This window comes from Ceratotherium simum, chromosome 2 (assembly GCF_057802395.1).
Source record: "Ceratotherium simum simum isolate JZ-2026a chromosome 2, ASM5780239v1, whole genome shotgun sequence".
In the NCBI taxonomy this organism is placed as follows: domain Eukaryota; kingdom Metazoa; phylum Chordata; class Mammalia; order Perissodactyla; family Rhinocerotidae; genus Ceratotherium; species Ceratotherium simum.
This window is the reverse complement of record NC_141901.1, coordinates 98314380-98341440: the sequence shown is the minus strand read 5'-3', so window position 1 is coordinate 98341440 and position 27061 is coordinate 98314380. Positions and strand designations below refer to the sequence as shown.

The following is a 27061-nucleotide window of genomic DNA, read 5'->3' as shown; positions in this document are numbered from 1 at the left end:
AATTTTGACCATAATTATCTTGACTGTCTCTCTTTGTATTGAGATGTAAAACAAAATGTCAATTGAACTTCTCTTAGATTAAGTTCCATTAATATTGTAAATGTTCTCAAATATTAGTTCCTACAGGATGGAATAAATCAAGTACTACGTTACCATAAAAAATCCCCAACTGTGCAGGCCCGCTTGCCCTCGGGGAGGTCTCCAAGTCCCCACAGGCTCCAGTTGGAAGACTTTTGCTGTTGGGACCACCAGCAACTCCATTTCTTACAACAAATAGGCAGTCATTGGCAGGTCATCCCCAGAGCCCAGGCTCCAGTCTCTTTGCCTTTTGTCCCCGTTTCTTCTGTGTTTGAGTCAGGATTCAATTAGGCCCCACACACGCTGCATTTGATTAATGTAATTGATACGTCGTTTAGGTCTCTTTTAATGATTAAAAGATTTGTGGAAGATGACATGAGTGGAGCCCTATTAAAATAGGGCTTGAGCAGCTGTTTCAGAGGAATTGCCTTGAATGTCTTATCTTGCAAACTGGACGAAACCACCAGCATTCCAAGAAGTCAGTAAAAACGAGAATGTCCTGTTTGTAAGGACTGATGTATTCCCACTAAACTGTCACTCACAGGCAAGGCTGATGTTTTTTTCTCTGCCACTTGATACTGCCGTTTGATTTTAATTTTTTTCATTCAAGTGATTTTTATTAATAATTCCAGAGAGGTAGAAGGGATTCTAGAAAAAGACTAAATATTCTTCTTGTATTCCATATACATTGACGGGACACCCACCTGATATCGAGGCTTCACTCTTTTTTTTTTTTAAAGATTTTATTTATTTATTTTTTCCCGCCAAAGCCCCAGTAGATAGTTGTATGTCATAGCTGCACATCCTTCCAGTTGCTGTATGTGGGACTTGGCCCTAGGATGAACGGAGAAGTGGTGCCTTGGTGCGCACCCGGGATCCGAACCCGGGCTGCCAGCATCGGAGTGCGTGCACTTAACCACCAAGCCACGGGGCCGGCCCTAGGCTTCACTCTTATTGGCTCCATAACCCTGATCAAGTCAACCTCCATTGGAGCCTTGTCGGCCGGCCCCGGGGAGCCTGACCACCCAGGACTCCAGAACCTCCGTCTCAGACAGCTTCCTGAGCTGCCTGGCCCGCCTTTCCTAACTCTAGAGGAAGTCTGGGAAGCATTTAGGGGTGCAACGGGTACCCCCCTAGTACTCTGATGTGGCGAGGAGTTTGCTCCCTCACTTGTTCCTTCATTGAACACGAGGGCCTAGCCTGTCCTAGTCAGAAGTCTGGGCACAGTAGAGAAATCAGAGAACAAGAAAGATAAGATTCTTGCCCACATGGGGTTCTGTTCCATATTCCAGTGGGGAAGTGGAAGAGAGACATAATAAGGAAACAACTGAATTAAATGGATAAGTTCTGATTCTGGTAAGTGGGAACCAAACAAAGAGGGTGATGTGAGAGAGAGGAATGGGATGGCATGTGTGGTTCCTTTAGAAAGGAAAGGGTGGTCTGGGAGGCCTCTTAGAGGAGTCAGCATTTGACCTGAGAGCTGAGAATGGGAAGTCAGCTGTGAAGGGAAAGTAACTCCTGGAGGAAACAGCTGGTGCAAAGGCCCAGGAATGTCAGTATTTTCTGAGGAGCAGAAAGGAGGGGGTTTCTGTTATGGGGATTGTTACCAAGACAGTGTTAAAGGGGAGTCAGGATGCGATGAGGAGGTATAATTTTACTTTACCGGAAATGAGAAGCCACCGAAAGGGGTGAGTGGGAAGGATTGCAGAGGGGCCACAGGGGAGGCTAGGAGACCAGTGAGAGACTAGGGGCTTAGACTGGGCTGGAGCCATAGAGGAGGAGAGAAGTGGACAATGTCAAGGGCTTGTGATGATTAAATGCGGGGATTGAAGAAAACAGGGGACTCAGGGGTGAGCCCTGGGGTTATGGGCTGCGTAAGGAGGCGAGGAGTGGTGCCTGATTGAGGCGTGAGCCGGGTGTGGGGACCCGTGGGGCGGGTGCGGAGGGTGGGGTGGGCGGGGAGGGGCACGCCCAGCCCGAGGGCCCAGGAGGCTGGCTGGAGCCGGAGCGCAGGTGGGGCCCGCAATGGGAAGCCGGGGATTGCTTCGGGATGGGGGAGGGAGTGTGGGTTGAGAGGCGATTGGACCTAGGAGCTTTCAGAGCCCTCAAGAGGAGGGGAGGAGCCCGCTGAAGGTGCGGAGTCGGCCTCGGCCTCCTTCCTCCCTCTCCGCGTCCGCCGCTCGCGCCGGGCCCTGTCCACGTGGGGCCGGACCTTCTCCAGGTGGGGCCGGACCCTGTCCACGTGGGGCCGGACCTTCTCCAGGTGAGGCCGGACCCTGTCCACGTGGGGCCGGACCTTCTCCAGGTGGGGCCGGACCCTGTCCACGTGGGGCCGGACCTTCTCCAGGTGAGGCCGGACCCTGTCCACGTGGGGCCGGACCTTCTCCAGGTGAGGCCGGACCCTGTCCACGTGGGGCCGGACCTTCTCCAGGTGAGGCCGGACCCTGTCCACGTGGGGCCGGACCTTCTCCAGGTGGGGCCGGACCCTGTCCACGTGGGGCCGGACCCTGTCCACGTGAGGCCGGACCCTGTCCAGGTGGGGCCGGACCCTGTCCACGTGAGGCCGGACCCTCTCCAGGTGAGGCTGGCCCAGGTGTAGGCGCCCGGGCCCCCGGCTTTGCAGCCGGCTCTGGCGCCCACCGGCCCTTCCCCGAAAGTGGGCCGTTCACACAGCGGGGCCGCAGGGCGAGGTGGAGTCGGGGGCAGGCGGTACTCGAGAACCAGCTTTGACGGAGGCCGGGGAGGGGGCGTCGCGCCGTCTTGGGGAGCAGCGGGCGGTGAGAGCTCGGGAGGGGACCCGGGGTGCGTTCTGTCTCCCCGTCCCCACGTGTGAGGCCTTGAGCCCCATCTCCAGCCTGTTGCTTCAAGTGTCTCTGTGTGACTGGGAAGTAGATTCGGAAGTAGTAACTTGTTCTGCTTTTCCGTCATTGTTGGAGAAACTGTTTTTCAGACCACAAAAGGAATGCATGTTTACTGCCACAATGTCTTAGAAAATGGACCCCAGCTAGCACAGCCCACCCTCTTCTCGGGGCTCCTGCTCCGCAGTTGCGGCTCTAGGTCGGTCCCCCCTTCCCTGCGGCCCCCCCCTCACGTCCACTCCCAGGCCCTCTGCCGATAACTTAGTGTCTTCATACTTATTTCTACGATCATATAAATTGAGGCAAACAGAGCTAGAGAAGTACCTTTTTTTCTGTGTACAAAATGGAGTACTTTTTCTAAGTATTAAGCCTTCAACTTTGATTCTGTCTCAGGGAGCTGGCTTGGACCCAGGCACCGGGACGCCGCTGTTCGGGAGACCAGTCCCGCTCTGCAGGGAGCCGCCCCCCAGGGAAGGACCAGTGGGTAAGCGGTGAGGCTGGGCGGTGGGCGAGCGTGCGCATCAGGTGCGCCTGCTTAGAGTGGATGAGGGCGTTGACCTTTTGGAGCGAGGGGCTGAGTCCTGCAGCAGGTAATCCAGGGCGGGGATCCTCAGCCCGGAGCTCTGGTAGTCTGACCTTGTCAGCAGAATCCGCGACTTTGTCACCGCTAGAAAACAGGTATTTTCATGTCACATTATAGTTGTTGCCGGTGTCATGTCAGAATTAGCAAGTAGTTTAGACCTGCCACTCAGTCTTGTTAAATAATAGGTTAAGAAGCTCACGTTATTCTATGCCTCCAAGTTATTATTTTGATAACTATCAAATGCTAAATTCCAGTCAGATTAATGAAAATAAATACGTGGTCTCACTCCCACCCAAGATCCTAGACCTCTGATATGGATCCACTCTGGGTTCAGAATCCCTAATCAAGTGGGGCAAACCTGGCGAGTTGCAGGTCAGGCTTGACGGCTGTCATAGGGTTAGCAGAGGGAGACTCCGGAGGCTCTTAATCCGCGTGGCCGTGCGTTCTGATTCTTGTTTTGAGGAATTTACTGTAACAACATACAAGAGGAGAGCCATCGCTGGAAGTGGGAACCAGTTAGGAAGGGCCGGAAACATTTAGCAGTTCACACGCCCAAGGCATTGGGGGTTGGGAGGGTAGCTAAATTTCCCCTTAATCTCATGGATGGAAAAAAGCTTGTTCTGATTTGCATTTCCTTGGCTGGTGATGCCATCCTTTCATATGTTTATCTTCTACTTAAATTTCCTGTATGGTGGATTAACTACAAAATAGGCAGCCTGCTCTGTTTTTCTGCATTTCCTGGCGCTATTGTGGACTCCTTTTAGCTAGAGGAAGACCAGTTACTACTCCCCACCTGGTGCTCTGTGGCCACCAGGGTTGGGTGTGGCATCTCTCCACTAGGTGGGTTTTTCTGGGTGCAGGGGAGGAGAATAAAGGAAAACATTAAGTTTAGCATCCTTTTTTTAAGTGGCATTATACTTTTCACATTTTAATTACCCAAAAGGTTCTAACACTTTCTAGTGTTCCTTTCAAGCTGGAGAGGACACGTGTTTGCCCCAGCGCTGGCTGTAATCAGCTTTTTCAAACACTGGAATCTGTTTGGTTTGCATTCCCCTGACTAATAGCACTGAGTGTATTTTCATATGTTTCCTGTGCATTCTCATTTTTATGGTTTTGTGTGTATTCATAATAATGGATCAGACTCGTTACGTTTCCTGCAAGTTGTTTTTCCCCTCACTGTCTCAAGGACAGCCCTAACCAATGCACAGTGTCTCTAATCTACCTGCTCTCTGCCAGCTGCCTCTAGTTCCACAGGGTACATAGACCTTCACTGCGTCAGTCTGTCAGCCTGCAAAACCAGAAACCAGTTTAAGAGGAACAGCGTTTATTTGGGATCAAAGAGTTGCAATTTGGGCAACACAGATTCAGGTAGAAACCCAAATAGTGTTCCACTAGGGAGTAAAAGTCAGGGGCTTTTAAAGGCAAAGAAGAGAGGTTTTATTACAAAGATTGTTAATTGAAGTTGGAGGCAGAGAGCTAGTCTTGGCTAAACATTGATTGACTGTTGATTCTATCTTCAGAAAGTCCACAGTCTCAGTCTGTGATCAGGAGGGCCGCTCTCCTGTTCACTGCTGACGGCTCAAACAATTGCTGGTGTCAGGGCAGGGCAAAATCCCCTTTCTACCCTTCTTGTGTTCTCATGGCTGGACTAATAATAAAATTGACAAAAGACCAGATTAACAAGAGAAAAACCCAGCTTAATACATACGTATTGGAGATCCTAGGGAAATGATGCTCAGAGAGTGAACAAAGCAGGCAGTACATGTATCTTTTACACAAAGAAATGATAAATTTCTGAGGAATGACAGGACAAAGAAACTTAGATTTGAGGTTTGTAATTAGGGAGCAATTTAAGCAGAGTTTCAGCTTGAGGTAGTAAATTAGTAAAACTTGTTTATACAGGCTTCTGGGCCCTAACTTCCCCAGCTCTAGTGATAAGATGCAGGGAGAGCACCTTTCACACAGGAGACTTATTTCCTGCCTTCAGAGGGGACAGAGACAAGAGGGTCAGAATGCCCTTTTCCCTTTATTTTTTATTTTTTGGGTGAGGAAGATGAGCCCTGAGCTAATATCTGTTGCAAATCCTCTTCTTTTTGCTGAGGAAGATTGGCCCTGGGCTAACATCCGTGCCCGTCTTCCTCTACTTTATATGGGATGCTGCCACAACATGGCTTGACAAGTGGTGCATCGGTGCGCGCCCAGGATCTGAACCTGTGAACCCCAGGCTGCCGCAGCGGAGTGCGTGAACTTAAATACTACACCACTGGGCCAGCCCCAGGTGGTTTAGAATTTAATTGTTATTCCCTCTTCTGTGAACTACTTACCTGTTTTAGCTTTTTTGCAATTAAGAAGTATTTAATGAAAATTGTTCCATATAGTAAATGGAAACTTCTGGACATGGAACCTTTTAAAATGTTGAACGTTGTTTTATTGGTTTTCCTTTGTCGTACAGATCTGATGAGGGCTTTGTGTTTTTGTTTTTGCTTTTTGGATCAATGTTTGATTATTTGAAGTTTTGCTAGGTGGCATTTATGTCACCTTTTTTCTTTATTCCTGTACATTTGCAACCCGTCTTCTAAACCTTTGCACTGGGTCCTTTCTCAGGCTTAATTTTGCACATTGTTTTTTTTTCTCTTTAAGGAAAATTCTTTCTTGTCTTTGGTTTTTTTTTTTTTTTTAAAGATTTTATTTATTTATTTTTTCCCCCCAAAGCCCCAGTAGATAGTTGTATGTCAGCTGCACATCCTTCTAGTTGCTATATGTGGAACTCGGCCTCAGGATGGCAGGAGAAGTGGTGCCTCGGTGCGTGCCCTGGATCCGAACCCGGGCCACCAGCAGCAGAGCGCGCGCACTTAACCGCCAAGCCACGGGGCCAGCCCTCTTGTCTTTGGTTTTATTCATCACACTTTTCTTTCAGATTTCTCCTTTTGTCTCAGCCTCTATCTTTCCTTCCCTGGTCCTGATTTAGTCATGTTGCTTGGGGCAGAAAGCTATTTGTTTGTGGATTGCCGTAACTGGAAAGTACCTTTGCTCCGTTTCGTCATTTGATCTGAGTTGTGTTTATCTGGTCACTATTGCCTTTTTGTGTGCTTTCATTTTGTCTGCATTTATCTGTACAATGTTGCCCTTAGTTTCAGTTTTATTTGGCATTTTGCTTTAATAGTGTCTTTCATAGGACATAGCCATCTGTTTTCGGTTAGGAGAGCTCCATGGTTTTCCTTAACAACTTTCCATTTTTACAATGTTAGGAGCACTTTCAAGTATAACAAAAGAACAAACCCTCACACCCCTCACCCAGATTCAAAAACGAGCATCTCCCCTGTTTGCCTCATCTACCCCTTTTTCCTTTCTTGCTGAAGTACTATAAAGTAAATCCCAGACCTCATGTCATTTCACCCTTCAGAACCTCAGTATCGAGCTCTTAAAAAATGAGGATGTTTTCTTAAATAACCACAATATTATCACAGCTAATAAAATTCCTCTTTCTTGATGTCATTTAATACTCAGTCCATATACAAAATTTCCTGCTCTTCTACAACTGATTCGTTCAAACCAGGATCCAGATGAGGGGCACGCCGTTCTCTCGGTCTCCTGAGCGTGAGCAGGCCCCTCACCTCGTGTCACTGAGGAATTGAAGCCCTGCAGAAGGTCCTGCTCGGGGACTTTTCTGGTTGCTTCCTCATAGCCTGCTTGGTTAGCTTCAGGAACAACTGGTGCTGGGGTTTTGAGTTTATCTCATGAAGAGGGATGAAGTGTGTGTGTGACTAATACTGATCACTTCTTTTATTAGTAGTCATTTTATGTTTCCTCTTCTGACCTCTCCTCTGACTTGAAATCTTTAGTATACATTTTTTCCCTTCACCTCCTGTCACTGAGTTATTTTATCATCAATGAATTCTAAATTTAAGATTTTTTGCAACTATCCTGGGGTTTTTTTAGTGTTAATGTAGCAAATTGTTTATAAATTATTTGCTTTTAAGCTCATGCATTTTTTTATGTGGTAAAATACACATAACACAAAATGTACCATAACTCTCTTTAAGTGGACAGTTGAGTGGCGTTAGGTACATCACACTGTTGTACAACTGTCACCATCATCCATTTCCACAACTTTTTCGTCTTTCCAAAGTGAAACTACCCATTAAATGCTATCTCCCTATTCCCCCTCCCCCCAGCCCCTGGCAACACCATCCTACTTTCTTTCTCTGTGAATTTGACTCTTTTAGGTTCCTCATATAAGTGGAATCAGACAATACTTTTATGACTGGCTTATTTCACTTGGCATCATGTCTTCAAGGCTCATCTGTGTTGTAGCCTGTGTCAGATTTTCCTTCCTTTTAAGGCTGAATAATGCATTGTATGTGTGTACCACATTTTGTTTATCCCTTCATCCTTCTGATGTAAGGGTGTTTATATATTGAAGTGTATGGAGAAATCATTGCAGTTTGAACTTGATTTGGCCTGAATTTTATTTGAACCAAAGAAGCCTGACTTACGACCTGTCAACATACGTGTCCATCTGCTTTATCATTACCCTGAAGTAAAGAATGTACTCTTTTGAAGATCTCCCTTCTTAGGGTGCTAGTACTTTTTGAAGGTAAGTCTCTCTTCCCATGACGCCAGGGTCACGCTGACCTGCTGTGTACGTGCTCATCTGTAACAAACGTCTCCTTGAACCCTTTAGGAATGTACGCCTGTCGTGTTGATGTATGTATCTTTGTTTGGAAATGGTATATAACCCTGCTGGAAATTACTGTTCCCTGGAGCACTTTCTTCCCTTGTAAAGGCTGCACCACCACCCCCGGCCCCCCCCCCCCCGCCCAGGCTGTAGTCCTCAGTTTGGCTCAGATAAAACTCGCTTTTCTGTTACAATAGAAAGATTATTGGTTATTTGCATTGACATTTCTTGGCAAGCTGGCAGGATTTCCGGGAAACCCACCTGAGACCACCTGGAGCCTACCTTGAGCTGGTGCTTGGTACCAGCACGGGCCCCTTGTGCCCCCCACCCTGGCTTCACTGCACTCTTCAGGTATTTAGGTTAGTTCTCCTGAAATCTGGGCCTCCTGATTTAAATTGATGGTCCTGACTTTTATTTGAGCTGTTTTAGGTCTTAGGACTTAACGTCTTAAAGGTGTACTGGTACTTTTCCTAGGTAAGGGGAACCTAGGCGGAAATTTGGAGTGAACTGGGTTGGCTGACCTTTTTAATTTGGCTTTAAATTTGAAAAGATTTATGTTTATAAAGTCTGAACAACTTGTGTGATAGCAGACTGGAGGGCTGAACTCATTTAGCTCTGAAGAAAAGAGACACTTGCTCCTTCTAGCCGCAAGGCGTTCTCAGGTGACTGAGAACCTAGTGGAAGAGTGTGAGGTCAATCCTTCTGTGCAGCCGTCCCATAGGGACTCCTCGCCATCGTTCACATTAATCAATTAATGGCTCCTCTGGGGACGCACACATAAGTGTGGTCATCCGGTGCTCTGAGCCCCCTCGGTAGTTTTGGACTTCTGGCAGGAGAAACCGAGACATGTAAGAGTGTTCACAGCCTCTTAGGAGGTGCTCTCACAACCCATTACACTGTCCTTAGGAATTGTTCAGACTTTATATTAAATCAAAACCAAAAGAAAATGGGAAATTGTGCTTCTAAAGCTGACAAGCTCCCCGATAGGCAGCCATCCACTGGAACTCCGGCTGGCTTCATGTATAATACATACAGAGCCTTTACTTCCAAGTACTTAACAAAATGGGAAAATTGTCAAACTTGGGTCTTAGGTGGCCAAAATGGGGACATTTGGTTTACCAAAATTAGTTTATTTGTGTGCACAACTGGAAAAAGCCAGCTATAAAATAAGCAAAATGGGAAACATTTTAATTTGTATTTAGAGGCTTTGAAGTATGGTAACAATAAAATGACAGCTTTACAGGAAATTAACTGAAATTTGTTAGAATCTATTGCTAAATTAGAAAAAAGCTCCGAGAAGATGCCCCACTTCTCCACTAGCTCCTCCTCCTTCAGTGCCTTTGTCTCCTCTCCTTTCTGAACTTCTGTGCCTCAACTTGTCTGCTCTGCCTCTTTCTCCTCCATCCCCAAAGGAAACATTAAGTGCATCCCAGGAAACAAATATTGAAAGTCCAAATATCATTATGGCTCCCTTTAAGGAAAAACTTGTGACTGGGAGGGGTAAGCCTGCGCTTACGTGTACTCCTTGGACTAGAAATGAACTTGTGAATTTAACTAAAGACTTTCCAGACCCTTTACAAGACCCTTTAGAGTTTGCTCAAGAATTTGATCCAAGTGTTAGAACATATAACCTGGGATTCCCAGATTTATCTCAGCTTGTACACTTGCTGGTATCTGAAAGCAAAGCAAGGGAATGGATGACTAAAGCAGAATGGAAAGCACGCCAGGAAGATTTTCCTAAACATGAGTCTGCTGATCTTAACAAATGTAGAGAAATTGCTCATAAATTATACAAAACCATTCCCTACGTTTTTCCTAGAAAAATGGATTGGACAAAAACAACAGTGCAAACAAAAGCCCAGAGAAACTATTTCTGATTATTTTGAAAGATTTGAAAAGACTTTTAAACAGCACTCCAGAATGGCCCCTGAAAACTTGCAAGATCATCAAAATGATCCATTCTTAAATTCGACCTTTCTAGAAAGATTAGATGAGGAATTGGCACTAATAATAAAAAGATATGTTTTGGGCTGGGCAACATGACACACTAATATGCTTGTCTCTCTCTTAGATCAGCTATCTAAGACATTGCAAAAGAAGGGGCCACTAGGGTTATGAATTTGCAACTGCAACAGCCTAGTGGCCCAATTAAGTCACCTTTTTCAAAACCTGTTCAAAGATGAGATGACCACACTTGCTACTATTGCAAAAGATCTGGTCAATTCACATGAGATTGCCATAAACTCAAGTGGGATTTAGAACATGACAAAATCAAAAGGGAACAGGCGTAGGGGTCCTCTGAGCATCACAAGAGGGCATTTCCTCTCCTTCTCACCAGTACCTTAGGAGAAATTGAGATAACTTTCAGAGGGGAAACATCAAAGGCCCTTGTAGATATCGGGGCTACATTATCCATTCTTAACCCTACCATGTTTGTTGCCCTCTCCCTCGGAGTAGACAATCAATTCACATGGTAGGGTCTTCTAATTTACCGATGCAAATTTTTAATCTGAGCCAGTAACCTTTCAATTGGGAAGTATCACAGGGAAACGTGTTTCTCCTGGTAAATTGTCCCCAATTCATTTGGTAGGATGAGGCCTTTTAGAAGCATATAACGCTCAGATTGCCTTTTCACAAGAGTGAAATGCTTCTAGATTTATAAGATTTGGATGTTGACCAAAATCTAGTTACTGAAAAGTTGATGGTTATAAAATCAGTGGTTCAGATAGATCAAGGAAAAATTGGTGACTTGTTATCACAAGTGCCTAAAGAATTGTGGTCATCTTCTTCTGACATCAGAAAGATTGAATCAGCTGCTCCTATTAAGGTGACTGTTGACAGTGCTAAGGCTCTACCTAATATTTGACAATATCCACGTAAACCAGAGGCATTAAATGGAATAAGACCTATTGTTCAGGAATATCTTGAGGAGGGACTAGTACAATTCCTTGTACTAGTCCTTGCAATACACCTATCTTACCAGTAAGGAGGCCAGATGGAAAAGGGGCTGGAGATTTGTTCAAGATCTGAGAGCTATAAATAATATTATGATTCTTAAACATGCTGTGGTCCCAAATCCACGCTCTGCTCTCAGCCATTCCAGCTGATAGCTGCTGTTTTTCAGTAATTGGTTTATGCAGCACCTTTTTTGGTGTCCCAGTAGAAAAAGACAGTCAATATCTTTTTGCCTTTACATGGGAAGGTCACCAGCATACCTGGACACCCATGCCACAGGGCTATACTGCAAGTCCCACTTACTTTTCTCAAATACTTAAGGCTGATTTAGCTAATGTAGATTTTCCTAATGCCTCCCCTTTAATTCAATATGTAGATGACTTGCTTTTATGCTCCAAAACTGAATTAGATTCCCAAAAGGACACCATCTACCTATTACAACAACTAGCATCTAAAGGATACAAGGTGTCCAAATGTAGACTCTAATTTTGTTTACCTGTTGTAAAATATTTGGGGCACTTAATATCTAAGGATGGGCTATTGATTGATCCTGAAAGGATTAAAGGAATTTTGGCCTTTTCTCTCCCCAAAACAAAAAAACAACTGAGGGGATTTTTAGGACTAACTGGATACTGTAAGGAACTGGGTGCCTAACTTTTCACTCACTGCTCAACCTTTATATGCATTATTTAGTCCAACTGGCCTGACCAAATTGAATGGACTCCAGAAGGAGAAAAAGCTGGAAGCACCTTAAAATCCATCTTGGCTCAAACTCCACCTTTAGGTCACCCTAACTACACCTTGCCATTTTTCCTCTTTATGCACAAAAAAGGAAATGCCTTAGGTGTATTAACTCAAAAACATGGTGATCAATGTCGACCTATAGGATATTATAGTCAACAATTAGACCTGGTGGCAAAAGGACTTCTGCCTTGTATGAGGGATATTTTGGCAATGGCTCTTTTATGTGAGGCTACTGAAGAAATGGTAATGGAGTCTCCCTTAACTTTTTACATCCCACACTCAGTTGAATCTCTTCTAAATTCTCATTATACTCAGCAATACTCTGTTAACTGGTTAGCCGCTTCTGAAGTACTGTTGCTTTCTGCACCTAGTATTACCTTATCTCAATGTAATAGTCTTAACCCTGGAACCTTGCTTCCAGCACCACAGGAGGAAAATGACCGTGACTGTATTATATTAACAGATCATCTTCTTGCACCTAGGAATGACTTACAAGAGACTCCTATTGATAATGCTGATCTAATTTGGTTTACAGATGGGTCCAATTTAAAAGATGAGCAAGGACATTACCGAGTTGGATATGCAGTAACATCCACAGTGGGCATCATTGAAAGTGCTTATTTATCAGAGATAAAATGAGCACAGCAAGCTGAATTAATTGCTTTAACCCGAGCTTGTCAACTAGCTAAAGACCGAATAGCAAACATTTATACTGATAGACGTTATACCTTTGGAGTGGCACAAAACTTTGGAATGCTCTGGAAACAATGAGGGTTCTTAACCTCCTCAGGGCAACCTATAAAGAATGGAAAACAGATTGCAGTATTATTAGATGCTATACAAACTGCCAAAGCAATTAACAATAATGAAAATACCAGGACATTCCAAGTCTGACACTATGGAAGCTAAGGGAAATCAACTTGCTGACATTGCTGCCAATCAGGCAGCTTTAAGTACTCATCCTGTCCAGCCTCAAGAATGCCCGCTGCTGGGCCGGCTCCGTGGCTTAGCGGTTAAGTGCGCGCGCTCTGATGCTGGCGGCCCGGGTTCGGATCCCGGGAGCGCCCCGAGGCACCACTTCTCCATCCAACGCGAGGCCGAGTCCCACGTACAGCAACTAGAAGGATGTGAACCTATGACATACAACTATCTACTGGGGCTTTGGGGGGAAAAAACTGAATAAATAAAATCTTTAAAAAAAAAAAAAAAAAAGAATGCCCGCTGCTCTCTACTAACCCTGCTAACCCAGTAAAGGATTTCCTTCCACTGGCTCAAGAAATTTCTACTGAAAGAGGAAAAGAAATGTGGCAACAAAAGGGGGGCATTTTTGACTCTGTCACACAAACGTGGTTTGGACCTGATTAAAAAATCCATAGTGCCTGTTGGAGCACAATTGCTATTACTCATTGGGCACCTGAAAAGATGATTTTATGGGGGAAACAATATTTTTGGAAACTTTCTCCCATAGTGGCTTATAAAGTCTTCTTGTTATACTATATGCCCTAAATATAATTCTGAGAACCACTCCACAGTTCACAAGTCCACTTTCCCCTTCTTACGGGACCTTTTGAGGTATGGCAATTGGACTTCATTCAAATGCCGCCATCTCAAGGATATAAATATATCTTGGTAATGTTTTGTATGTTTTCACGTGGGTTGAAGCCTTTCCTTGCAGAAGAGCAACAGCTTTGACAGTAGGTAAATTGTTATTGGAGAGGATAATTATGTTTGGGGTATCCCTTCCATATTACATCATGACTGGGGAACTCATTTTACTGGACAAATAATTAAATCTATTTGTGACATTTGGCCATTAATGCATTAATGCAGCACTTTCACTGTGCTTATCATCCACATTCCTCAGGATTGGTGGAAAAACTAATGGCACAATCAAAACTCAATTGGCAAAACTTTCAGAAGTATTTCATATCTCATGGCCAAAAGCTCTTCCACTAGTCCATCTCAATCTTTTGGTAGACATCGGCTGTCTCCTGTTGAAATAACAAGACGACCTGTGTGATGAGATGAAGGAATGTATGAACCAACTTGACTCAAGACCCTATTGTCAGGGTCTTATTAAGGCACTTACAGAAAATGAAAAGTTGGGCCGGCCCGGTGGCTTAGCGGTTAAGTGCACGCGCTCTGCTACTGGCGGCCCAGATTCGGATCCCAGGCACGCACTGATGCACTGCTTCTCTGGCCATGCTGAGGCCGCGTCCCACATACAGCAACCAGAAGGATGTGCAACTATGACATACAACTATCTACTGGGGCTTTGGGGGAAAAAAAAGGAGGAGGGTTGGCAATAGATGTTAGTTCAGAGCCGGTCTTCCTCAGCAAAAAGAGGAGGATTAGCACAGATGTTAGCTCAGGGCTGATCTTCCTCACAAAAAAAAAAAAAAAAAGAAAGAAAATGGAAAAGTTGGTAACTAGTTCCGTTCACAATGAATTCCCAGGAGACAAAGACCTCAAGGATCATGGAGTACAACCTGGGGATTTTGTTTATTGGAAAAGACATCAAATAAAAGACTCCTTGAAATCCCAATGGAAAGGACGATATCAGGTATTATTGACTAATCCATGCACTGCAAAATTAAAAGGCATAAACTCATGGATTCACATTTCTCATCTAAAAAAGGCCCCTCCACCTGAGTGGACTTCAACTCCTGTTTCTGACACCCAGCTTCATTTGGCTAAGACAAGCACTACCAAGCCAGTGTGAGAAGGAGGTGACATCAGGGTAGATAGCTCCTCCCAAGACTCAGGACCAGGCCTGTGTTCTTACTTTTCCTCCATTTTATTACATCTGCCACTTTGGACAATATTGGACTCACTTATTTGTCTCCCATTCCCGTCTATTACATCCCAAAGAAATATCATGGCTGCCCACCAATCTAATGAATATAACCCCAAACACAACCTTAGTTTTATATTATGATGATGAGTTAGATAAGATGTTTTGACTCTTGGACATACCCTAATATTACCTTGCCCCTTGGAACCTATTTTGGGATATGTGTGTTACGAGGGGCCATCATTAGGGAGAACTTTTCAAGAACCGTTACCTAATTCAGATCTAAGTTGCATCGTATATAATACCCAACAAACTGACACTGTGTATCTATAAACCTAGCAGATCAATTATTAAGAAAAGTTCCTGGGTATGATGGGAAGAAATTTAGTGGCTGCTTGCCCAGTATGCCAAAAGATCCATTGCACTCATAAACCATGTTTCTGTGGATGAAATGGCCTGAAACAAAACAAAACAATGGATATCTCTTGAAAATTCCACCTTGTAGGTGACCTGGTGGGTTCAACCCCCTCCTAAATTTCACCTTACTGAAAGACCAGGAAGATTATGGGAAGCTTTGTGGCATACCCAAACAAAGTTATACTCAGATGTTATTACTACTCATTTAACTTCAGTCTAGGGAACTCGACACTTTTGGGTCCAAAACCTTCATCCTAATTGTACCAAGGCTGTTAGCCTACATTGGCAACAACACATTTGGTGGATTAATCAGCACTGGCCCCAAAGGAAAAAGCGAGCTTTAGGTAGGGCCTATAGGATCAGGTTCGGTATTCTTAGACAAGCTGAGTTTGCCTTTAATGAAGAAAGACATTCAGAAGAAAAAAATATTCTAATACAAAAAGGTAAATTAGGAGGATTATTATTTCAAGGAGAAGGTAAAGGATGGAAGTCTGCTTGGGCTGATAATCAAGCATTAATAAAATGGTTGGGACAAACTGAGTGTGTTATGGCAGAAAATGCCCATACCCAACAATGGGAAAGAGCATGTACTTGAACCCAACAAGGGCTTTTAGAGATGTTAATTCAAATGGAATCTGAAGTAGTGATGGACCAATGGTCTTTATTTGCAGCAGAAGCCCAAAATGTACTTCTTTGGAAATTATATAGACCACCTAATTTATGGAAATTTTTTAAAGGACCCTACAATTCACATAAGTGTTTTTTTTTTTTTTTTTAAAGATTTTATTTATTTATTTTTTCCCCCAAAGCCCCAGTAGATAGTCTTATGTCATAGCTGCACATCCTTCTAGTTGCTGTATGTGGGACTCAGCCTCAGGATGGACGGAGAAGTGGTGCCTCGGTGCGCGCCCGGGATCCGAACCCGGGCTGCCAGCATCAGAGTGCGCGCACTTAACCACCAAGCCACGGGGCCGGCCCCACATAAGTGTTTGATCACAGCTGTAGTACTGAAACTTGCAACAAGCTACACGTATGTTGTTCAATTAGTAGGAATAGGGACCTTTTTAAATTCTTCTAGAATTCTCCCTGTTAGGGGAAGATGGGCCTTATTATCAAATAATGCTTACTGGACCCTTATATCCACTCAAATTTGCAAATACTGACAAGTTATGTGGCTGTGCCCTGAACAGCAATGGAATCCTGAATTTATTTCTGCTTGACCTATAACAACCACACCCATGCAAACAAATATATGGTATATGGATAAAGAAAAATTTTGTTGAGAAGGTTTACAAAATACCTCTGTCATACTTTCTGACCTATATTGTAATCAAAGTACTTTTTATCATAAGTTTACTGCTATATGGTGTAACACTGGCTTTGCTAGTCCAATAGCACGGCCTAAAGATAGTAAGACTTATACTAATAGTGATATTGATGATCAAATGTTTTGGGAATTGGAACTGCACCCACCACGAGATGTAATTTCAATGGAACCTAACTGCCTGAAAAATCTTTACAAGTGGCAACTGAAGATCTTACTACTATGTTAATCCAGTCTGCCCAAATTTATCATAAAATACACATAACAGTGGACAAAGGAGACAAATACTTAAATTAGTATAAAATTACCAAAATACCTGTGACGGATTCTTAGGCTTCTTCTCTTGTCTCTATTTTTTTTTTTTGTGAGGACATCAGCCCTGTGCTAACATCTGCCAATCCCAATCCTCCTCTTTTTTTTTTTTTTTTTTGCTGAGGAAGACTGGCCCTGGGCTAACATCCGTGCCCCTCTTCCTCCACTTTATATGGGACGCCACCACAGCATGGCTTGCCAAGCAGTGCGTCAGTTCACACCCAGGATCCGAACCAGCGAACCCCAGGCCGCTGCAGTAGAGCGTGTGCACTTAACCACTTGTGCCACTGGGCCGGCCCCTTCTCTTGTCTCTTTAAATCTGTGCCTACTCCACATTGGCTACTTCAAATATTATTGTATGGTTTCTTTTTTTTCTTTTCTTTTTTTTTTTTTTTTTTTTTGGAGGAAGATCAGCCCTGAGCTAACATCCGTGCCAATCTTCCTTTTGTTGCTGAGGAAGACCGGCTCTGAGCTAACATCTATTGCAAATCCTCCTCCTTTTTTTTTTTTTTCCCTGCAAAGCCCCAGTAGATAGTTGTATGTCATAGTTCTACACCCTTCTGGTTACTGTATGTGGGACGCGGCCTCACCATGGCCAGAGAAGCGGTGCATCGGTGAACGCCCGGGATCCGACCCCGGGCCACCAGTAGCAGAGCATGCGCACTTAACCACTAAGCCATGGGGCCAGCCCCTGGATGGTTTCTTATTATTGTTACTATATCTGTTCTATAAATGTTATAAACAATGTGATCACAAAAGGTCATACAAGAGCACATGTACAATGTTTGCATGACAATTCGGCCTAATCGAAAATATATATATAAACTATAAAAATACTTCATCTATGGTTATCAATTATATCTGGCTATTTCCCCCCCAATGTGGATAATTGGGCAGATCAATTAGAGTAAAGCCCAGCTCCAAGGAACATGATGGGCCCAGGGCAGGAAGCAACCACCCTGGCTTCAAGGGATAATATGTTGATCGTCGATACTTTCTATCAAAAGTTATTGATCAAAAGGGGAAAATGATCATGAGAAAATTCTTATATATTGAAGTGTATTGGGAAGTCATTCTGCTTTGAACTTGATTTGGCCTGAATTTTGTTTGAACCAAAGAAGCCTGACTTACAGCCTGTCAAACATACATTGTCCATCTGCTTTAATCATTACCCTAAAGTAAAGAGTGTACTCTTTTGAAGATAAGAATTTCTTCTTATGATGCCTGTACTCTTTGAAGATAAGTCTCTCTTCCCATGACACCAGGGTCTTCTAGACCTGCTGTGTACATGCTAATCTGTAGCAAACGTCTCCTTGAACCCTTAAAGGAATGTACCCCTGTCGTGTTGATGTATGTAGCTTTGTTTGGAAATGCTATATAACTGTGCTGAAAAATGCTCTTCTCAGGGGCACTTTCTTACCTTGTGAAGGCTGCGACTCCTGGGCTATAGTCCTCAGTTTGGCTCAGATAAAACTCTCTTCTTTTGTGGTAGAATGATTATTGGTTAGTGGCTACTTCACTTTGAAGGACACTTGGGTGCTTGCACCTTTTGGCCATTGTGAATAATGCTGTTGTGAACATAGGTGGACAAATGATCTAGTCCCTGTTTTCGGTTCTTTTGGATATAGACTCAGAAGAGGAATTGTTGGATCATGTGGTAATTCTATGATTAATTTTTTGAGGAACCCCCTTATGGTTTTCCATAGCCATGAGCCTTGCATTCTTGAATAAACCAACTTAATCTTGCTGTATCCTTTTAAATACTGTTGGATTTGATTTGCTACTATTTTCTTTAAGATTTTTGCATCTATATTGATAAGTTTGAGGAAAATAACTTTTCTTTTTCCTCTGGTTTGTTATTGAAGTTATCTAGCCTCCTGGAGTGCATTGAAATATTTCCTTTTTGCTGTTCTGGAAGAGTTTGGGTACCTCTAAGATAAAAATCGCGGGCCGGCCCGGTGGCTTAGCGGCTAAGTGCGCGCGCTCCGCTACTGGCGGCCCGGGTTTGGATCCCAGGCACGCACCGGGGCACCACTTCTCCGGCCATGCTGAGGCGGCGTCCCACATACAGCAACTAGGATGTGCAACTATGACATACAACTGTCTACTGGGGCTTTGGGGGGAAAAAAAAAAAAGGAGGAGGATTGGCAATAGATGTTAGCTCAGGACCGGTCTTCCTCAGCAGAAAGAGGAGGATTAGCACGGATGTTAGCCCAAGGCTGATCTTCCTCACACACACACACACACACACACACACACACACACACACACACAAAGATAAAAATTGCTTCTCAATGTCCAAATTAAATTGTGAAAGTTTAATAATAGTTCCATTTTTGAACTATTCCTTATCTGTAGTTGTATCCCCGTTTTGTTCATAGTGTCGTTTATTTGTACCTTTTCTCTCTAGCTTGGTCAGTGTCATCAGAGGTTCAGTGTTTCCAATTTTTTGTGTCCATTTTGTTCTTATCTAGCAATTTAACTCAATTTTCATCCTTACTACTTTTCTAATATTTTAAGTCTGTAAATTTGCCTCAAAACACCACTTTCACTTTTTACCACGACTAGTTATTATTGGCGTTATTTTCAAATTTCCTTTAGTTTTTGACTGAGTTATTTTAGAATTTAAATAACTGTACCCTTTAGTATTTAACTGCCAAACAGAAATTTTTATCTTTTAATTCTATGCTATCTTAATTTTTCCTGGTTGTATTTTTTTTTTTTTTTTTGTGAGGAGGACCAGCCCTGAGCTAACATCCAATGCCAATCCTCCTCTTTTTTGCTGAGGAAGACTGGCCCTGGGCTAACATCCATGCCCATCTTCCTCCACTTTATATGGGATGCCGCCACAGCATGGCTTAACAAGCGGTACGTCGGTGTGCACCCGGGATCCGAACTGGCGAACCCCGGGCCGTCGCAGCAGAACGTGCGCACTTAACCGCTTGCGCCACCGGGCTGGCCCCTCCTGGTTGTATTTTTATTTGAGAAATTTTTGAACTTCTTGTTTGAAAGTATATATCTTTCTTTGCCTTGACGTTAATGATGTATTAGCTGCTTGTATGATTCTTACATCACAGTCATTTGTAATGGTCTCTAAAGTTCTATATTTAGACTTTAGGGTTGCAGGTAAGATGGCCCATGCTAATTTTTTTTAAATGAATAAACCTAATTTTTTAGAGCACTTTTAGGTTCACAGCAAATTCAGTGGAAAGTTCAGAGAATTCCCATATACCCCCTGCCCCTACACATGCACAGCCTCCCTCATCAACATTCCCCACCAGAGTGGTACATTTGTTACACTCAATGAACCTACACTGATAAATGATTATCACTCAGAGTCCACAGTTTACATTAGGATTCACTCTTGGCATTGTACATTCTATGAATTTTGACAAATGTGACACATGTTCACCATTGTATCACACAGAATAGTTTCATTATCCTAAAAATCCTCCGTGATCTGCCTGTTCGTCCCTCTCCCCACCAGTCCCTGTGAACAACTGATCTTTTTATTGTCTCCATAGTTTTGCCTTTTCCAGAATATCATATAGTTGGAATAATACAGTATGTAGCCTTTTCAGATTGGCTTCTTTCAGTTACTAATATGCATTTTAGGTGCCTCCATGTTGTTTCATGGCTGAATAATATTCCACTGTCTGGATGTACCACAGTTTATTTATCCATTCACCTACTGAAGGACATCTTGGTTCTTCCAACTTTTGTCAGTTATGAATAAAGCTGCTATAAACATTGGTATGCAGGTTTTTGTGTGGACGTAAGATTTCATCTCCTTTGGATAAATACCCAAGTAACATGATTGCTGGATCGTATGTTAAGAGTATGTTCAGTTTTGCAAGAAACGGCCAAGCTGTCTTCCAAAGTGGCTGTACCATCTTTATTCCCACCATCAATGAACAACAGTTCCTGTTGTTCCACATCCTCATGAGCATTTGGTGTTGTCAGTGTTTTGGATTTGGGCCATTCTAATAGGTGTGTAGTGACGTCTCATTTTTGCTTTAATTTGATTTCCCTGATAACATATGATGTGGAGCACTTTTTCATATGCTTACTTACCATCTGTATATCTTCTCTGGTGAGGTGTCTGTTTGGGTCTTTTCTCCATTTTTTAAATCAGGTTGTTTGTTATCTTATTATTGAGTTTTAAGAGCTCTTTGTATATTTTGAATAATAGGCCTTTATCAGATATGTCTTTTGCAAATATTTTCTCCCAGTCTGTGGCTTGTCTTCTCATTTTATTGAGTTTCATGCTGATTTGATTTTTGTTTCTGGAATGTTTGTTAATGATGGAATTAACCACCTACGAGTGGATGATTCACAAATGTATATCTGTAGAACAGAAACTAGCCTCAGCTCTAGGCTCATTTATCCCATTCTCTGATTATCTCAAGGGCACCTCAAACTTGATAAGTGAAACAAAATTTGTGCTCTTCCTTTAAAACCTTGTTCTTTCTTGGTGTTTTCTGTTTTGGTGTATAGCCATCATCACCATTCATCCAGTCGGGAAGACAGATCCACCAAAGCCCTCCTATTTCCTCACTCTCTATATACCTTTTCCTCAGCAGATGCTTGCTCCAGCCTTGCACGTAGTGTTTCCTCTGCCTGGAATGTGCTTCCTTCCATTTTTGCTATAACTGCTACTCATTTCTCAGATCCAATTTGAGCCACTTCCCCAGGGAAGCCTTCCTGGATCTCCCTGAATACATCAGATAACGCCTAGTGTAGGCCCTCATGACCCTTGACCCTCACTTTGTAAGCTGGCACAGTTGTAGTTTGATATTTGTTTCTCCCTAGATGTTAACCCTCTTGAGGGCAGGTTCCATGTCTGTTTTTGCTCAACGTTTGTTTCTGTTAGCATTTGGCACAGTAATTAGCATATAGTCTGTGCTCAGTAAATATGAATGTCTAGGACCTTGTAAGTTTTGTCAGGATCTTATGTAGGTGTAAATGCATCTTTTATTAACCTTGCACCAGATCTGGTGATGTTTTTCAATCAGACGACGAGTCCAGGGAGGTTTTCTATTACCACGTTATGTGTTTTTTATCCTCCTTCCATTAGCTGCTTGGGAGGTTTTCTGGTTCTGTTCCTTGAAGCTATGAGGAACAGTGCTCATGAGCTCTGTTGCCTGCTTCCATAATAGCTGCCAGCTTTGATTATTTACCCTAGTCTCCTTCTCTTAAGTCACTGAATCCTCCTAACAGGGGTGTAGTTGTTCTCCTTAGACCTGCAGTTCAAGCAGTTTGTGTCTCCATGACAGTGATGCATCAGCAGGTGGTACCATCGTTTGCACATCAACAGTAAACTCAACTGGGGAAACTCACGTACTCACGTACTCTGCAGAGGAGAAGATTCTGGAACCGGCCTTCCAGTTGTCCAGTGTGTGTGTTGTGCTTTCCCGCCCTTCGTCCCTATTAACTAAGGGATGAGGGAAAGCGTGTTCTCACACTTTACACCATGCAAGCTCAGGTGGCCAGCAGCATAGTGGAGTGACCAAAAACGAAAGCGAGCACCCTAAGTGAGTGTCCTCAAGCAGAGCTAGGGCCTGCCTGAGGTGGGAGGAGGCATGGGGTTTAGTTCTCCCCTCAGGGTGTGTCTTAACATTTACACTCTGGAAAATGATATTCTGAATTGACTAGACAGCTGGTTTTGAGAAAAAGTGTTCATGTTAACTGTCTCTGCAATCAAAACAAGGACTTCCGTTTCTCCATTTTGTGGCAGTTTCTACTCACATCACCTCAGACTTTCAAAATTTGATTTGGTACACCTTTTTAAAATAATGTTTATTTTCTTGTAATTAACCTATTTAATACAGAGCATAGAAAGCAAAGTTAATAGGGTGGAAAATCAGCCAATTTCCACCATTATTTATCTATTGTTTGGTTGATTTATTACATTCTTAAGTCTTTACATGAATGGAGTTTTAATGATCATGCTGTATGAATTTTGAATTCTGATATTTTCCTTTTGTTTTAGTTTACATATACTCATCTTGTTAGTGGCCTTTATGTTAAATTGTTATGGCATACACATAGCATAGTTTACTTAATAACCAAGCCTACATTCTTGATTTGAGTTTCTCAAGATAAAGAATTCTTCAGTAAACAATTTTTCTTTTTTTTTTTTTTATATTTCAGATGATATATTTTTTAAGGTTTTTGAGTTTGAGGAGTCTAGCAGGCCTGCAAGAACAAAACTTGCTCTTCAGGAAAAGAAAACAATCCAACCTTGACAACATATCCACAATGTCCAGTGTACAATCAAAAATCACTAGACTTGCAAAGAAACAGGAAAATATCACACATATGGAAAGAATTCAGTTGACTGAAACTGACCAGGAGATGGCTCAGATATTGGATTTAAAATACAAAGACATGTCAGCAGTTATTATGAAGAAGTTTGACATCTTGATGGAAAATCTGGACTTAATGGTTGAAGAGATAAGGGAATCTCTTAAAAATAACCTAAAGGAAATTTTAGGAGTAAAAAGTACAATATCTGACATGAAAAATCCAAAGAACTCCAGTTTCAGAAAAGAGGGGGAACAAATAAAACATTTAGCTTCACAAAAAACAGGGTTGGTAGAGAAAATAGAAGGAGAAAACTCGAAAATAGTTGAGGATATTGAAAATTTGACCTTTAAAAGAAAAGAAATAAATGAGCCAAGTAGCAAATTAGACAAATCTAAAGAGTACAGTACTAACAAAGGTAAGAAATTGTCCCAAAATGAATCACAAAATCACAAAGTCATGGAAAGTGTGGAAGAAGCCATAAGCATTGTAGATCACAGATGTAGAAACTGCAACATCCATATAGAAGTTACAGGAGAGAACAGAGAGAATGGAGAGGATGAACTAGTCAAAGAAATGAGAGAGGAAAAAATCCCTCCAAACTTAAAGACTAAAGAGAAAATTCTAAAGGCCGCCAGAGAGGATGAAGGAGCAATACTCACATTGGCAGCAGACTTTTCATCAGCAACACTGGACATTAGTAAGCAATGGAGTAATATCTTCAACATTCTGAAGGAAAACAATTTTGAACCTAAGTTTCTGTGCCAAGTTAAATTAGCATTTAAATGTGATGGTGAAATAAGGACCTTTTCAGACATGCAAAGCCTCAGCAAATTTACCACCCAAAAATCTTTTATGAAAGAATTACTGAAAGATGTACTCCCACAAAATGAAAAAATTAAAAAAGGAGAAAGAAAATATGGGATTCAAGAAAAAGTGGTAAGCATACAGATATGTAGAGCTTATGTATAAAGTATAAGTAATAGGAAAGTTATTTTGAAGATTAAATCAATTTTTAAGAAATAATTCCTTAAAAGTAAAAGCATGATCTTAAAAGTAATGATTTAAAGCGCTTTTTTTAATGGATGGTGTTGGAAGCTTGGGAGAGGTGAGAAAGAGTTAAGAGTTTGAGGGGAGATAGTACATATTCATTCTAGACATTGATAGAAAAATAAATTTGTGTTAAATATTTAAGGGTAAACACTAGAACACTGGCTTTTAAATCATTAAAGGGAAGAATAGAAACAAAGAATTGAATGAATTCAACTAAAAGGCTGCATGCAATAGGAATAGGAACAAAATTTCAAGCATAAATAATTAGGTTCAATTTTCAATGTATAAAGTAATCCTGCTACATCTTCTTTATGAGCAATCAGGGAAATGCAAATAAAACTATTTTACTAAAGCCATCAGATTGTCGATTAGTGTTAATATCTAGCTTTTATCCATTCCATGTATAAAGGTTTTTGTTTCTTATATCATATTAGAGTATGTTCCCACCTATTCAATTCATTAAAAACACTTTATCTTGTTTTCTGAATGTTTTTCATTATCCCAATCTTGAAATTTGGTATACTGTAGAGATTCTCTCTCTTTCTCTCTCTTTTTATGTATTTATTTATTTTTTTGAGTTGATGTTTGTGTATGGTATAAGATAGTGGTCCAGTTTCATTCTTTTGCATGTGACTGTCCAGTTTTCCCAACACCATGTATTGAAGAGACTATCCTTCCCCATTCTATATTCTTGGCTCCTTTGTCATAAATTAATTGACCATACCTGGGTTAGTTTATTTCTGGGCTCAAATCTGTTCCAATGATACGTGTCTGTTTTTGTGCCAATACCACACTGTTTTGATTACTATAGCTAGGTAAGATAGTTTGAAAGCAGGAAGTGTGATACCTCTCACTTTGTTCTTCTTTCTCAAGATTGCTTTGGCTATTCAGGGTCTCTTGTGGTTCCATACAAATTTTAGGATTGCTTGTTCTATTTCTGTGAAAAATGCCATTGGAATTTTGATAGAGCGTGCATTCAATCTGTAGATTGCTTTGGGTAGTATGGACTTGTTAACAATATCAATTCTTCCGATCCGTGAGCATAGAATATCTTTCCATTTATTTGAGTCTTCAGAAGTCTTAAGCCAGTATTTTTGACAGGTTCGCAAAAGAACACCTAATTCTCCTGCCCCCCACCCCCCACCCCCCAGCATTTTCACGTGTAACCTCTGTGCAAAATGAGAATCCAGAATTAGAAGATACAGTCGGGTCATCAAATTCTTTATTTGAGAATCAGCATTTAATCTCAGAAATGAGCTGTTCTCCAGAGATTTACACAGATGAGGCACCTACCCTCTCCTGGAGGGTCTGGGAAGGTTAAAGGACAAATAACAATCAACCAGCCATAAGTGGAGAAAAGTCCTTCCTAACAGGGAACAGTAAGTGAAAAGCTCGGGGGCAAGCAAAGGGTTTCAAGAAGTATTAGGAAACAGCGTTTATATTGCAGACATTGCCTGAAGCTCAGCACCCTTATTACCTTATTTAACCCTCACAACAGTGTGAGGTAATGCTATCATCAGACATGTTTTAGAGGGAAAATTGAGGTACCAGTAGCAAATGTGGCAGCTGGATTTGAACAAAGCAGTCTTGAGTTGAGCCTGTTCTCCTAACCAAAATATGTTTTCCTTTTAAGTAATATTGCTAGAGTTTAAACTGCAAGTGGGAACTTTAAAAAATATTAAATTTGCTTTTGTCTTCTTTTGAGGAAAAGTATATGTGAGTTTTGAGGGGTTTTTGGTAATCATCTTAAAGTTAGATAGCGAGGTCTCTTTACCATAGGGTCATGCATGTAAGCAGACATTCACTAGTACAAGGCAACATTGAAAGGCGGTCATGCACAGAACAGAGTGTTGGGGATACAGAAGAAACACAGACATTATGACCTCATAGAAACCTCTTGCGAGTACTACCCAAGAAATTAGAGTTGACGGGGTGACCATAGGGGAAAGTTGGCTTATTTGGGGACCCAGGCCTTCAAGAACAAGTGATATTTAAACAATTTTCTAGATATTTGCTAATTGTCAAAATGACAGTCATATTAAATTTAAGAGGGAAAGCTTTAATTCCTTTAAAAGATACATGATTTAAAGAAATAACTTTGCTTTTTTTTTTTTTTTTTTTTTTTAACTTTCAGGATAAAATTCTAATAGACTCAAATCATGGAGCTGGGGTATCAACCAGAGGTGGCTTGAGTTTTCTATTTATTAAACAGGTGAAGGTTGCTGAGCCAGAGGAGGTGAAGAACTTAGAGACTCAGGAGAAAGAGCCTTCAGAGTGGAAAGAAAAAGAAACCTTCAAGGAGGAAGGGGCCTCAGAGCTGGAGGAGGAGGTAGAAGGGGCCTCAGAGCAGGAGGAGGAGTGGGAAGGAGCCTCAGAGCTGGAGGAAGAGGGAGAAGGAGCCTCAGAGCTGGAGGAGGAGGGGGAAGGGACCTCAGAGCTGCAGGAGGAGGGAGAAGGGGCCTCAGAGGGGGAGGAAGAGGGGGAAGGGGGCCTCAGAGGGGGAGGAGGAGGAGGAAGGGGCCTCAGAGCTGGAGGAGGAGGGGGAAGGGGGCTCAGAGCTGGAGGAAGAGGGGGAAGGGGCCTCAGAGGGGGAGGAGGAGGGGGAAGAGGCCTCAGTGGTATGTGAGGAACAGGACTTAAACTTTCAGCATCATACTGTGGTAAATCCAAAACTTAGAGTGGAGGAAATAGCCAGTGATGGCTTGGAGGTTCTTTTAATTAAAGAGGTAGGAGATTCTGAGCCAGAGGAGGAAGAAGGCTCAGAGTGGGAAGTGGAAATGTTCTTAGCATGGGAGGCAGGAAAGGACTCTGATGTAGAAAAGGTAAAGACTACCTCCCAGACTGAGAAAAAGAGGGCCTCACATGCACTTAAGGAAATTGCCTGTAGTTATTTGGCTTGGGACTCTGAGAAGGAAAAGTTGACAAAACATCAGATGGTACAAAAATCCCAGAACAAAGA

At 42.4% G+C, this 27061-nt stretch overlaps 1 protein-coding gene and 1 long non-coding RNA gene across 9 annotated transcripts; one reads left to right on the top strand and one right to left on the bottom strand.

Moving 5' to 3' along the window:
* LOC147918107 (uncharacterized) lies at window positions 1-4075 on the bottom strand. Of its 3 annotated transcripts, none has more exons than XM_087417148.1 (3): window positions 3878-4075; window positions 3495-3603; window positions 1-3017 (listed from the first exon to the last, which is right to left on the bottom strand). In XM_087417148.1, the coding sequence occupies exon 3, from the start codon at window positions 3004-3006 to the stop codon at window positions 1942-1944; it is 1065 nt and encodes a 354-aa protein (XP_087273274.1). In that variant the 5' UTR covers window positions 3007-3017; window positions 3495-3603; window positions 3878-4075; the 3' UTR covers window positions 1-1941. The 3 variants fall into 3 exon arrangements, with proteins under 3 accessions (XP_087273274.1, XP_087273261.1, XP_087273267.1); XM_087417135.1 differs by having other exon boundaries at window positions 3261-3603; window positions 3878-4071; XM_087417141.1 differs by having other exon boundaries at window positions 3261-4074.
* On the top strand, window positions 2180-26568 carry LOC147918106 (uncharacterized). 6 transcript variants are annotated; one of them, XR_015548561.1, is made up of 4 exons: window positions 2180-2299; window positions 3330-3420; window positions 22897-23988; window positions 26237-26568. It is a non-coding gene; the product is annotated as an uncharacterized LOC147918106 (long non-coding RNA). The 6 variants fall into 6 exon arrangements; XR_015548564.1 differs by lacking the exon at window positions 2180-2299 and adding an exon at window positions 2324-2341; XR_015548565.1 differs by lacking the exon at window positions 2180-2299 and adding an exon at window positions 2408-2425.
* Window positions 26569-27061: the final 493 nt, after the last annotated feature.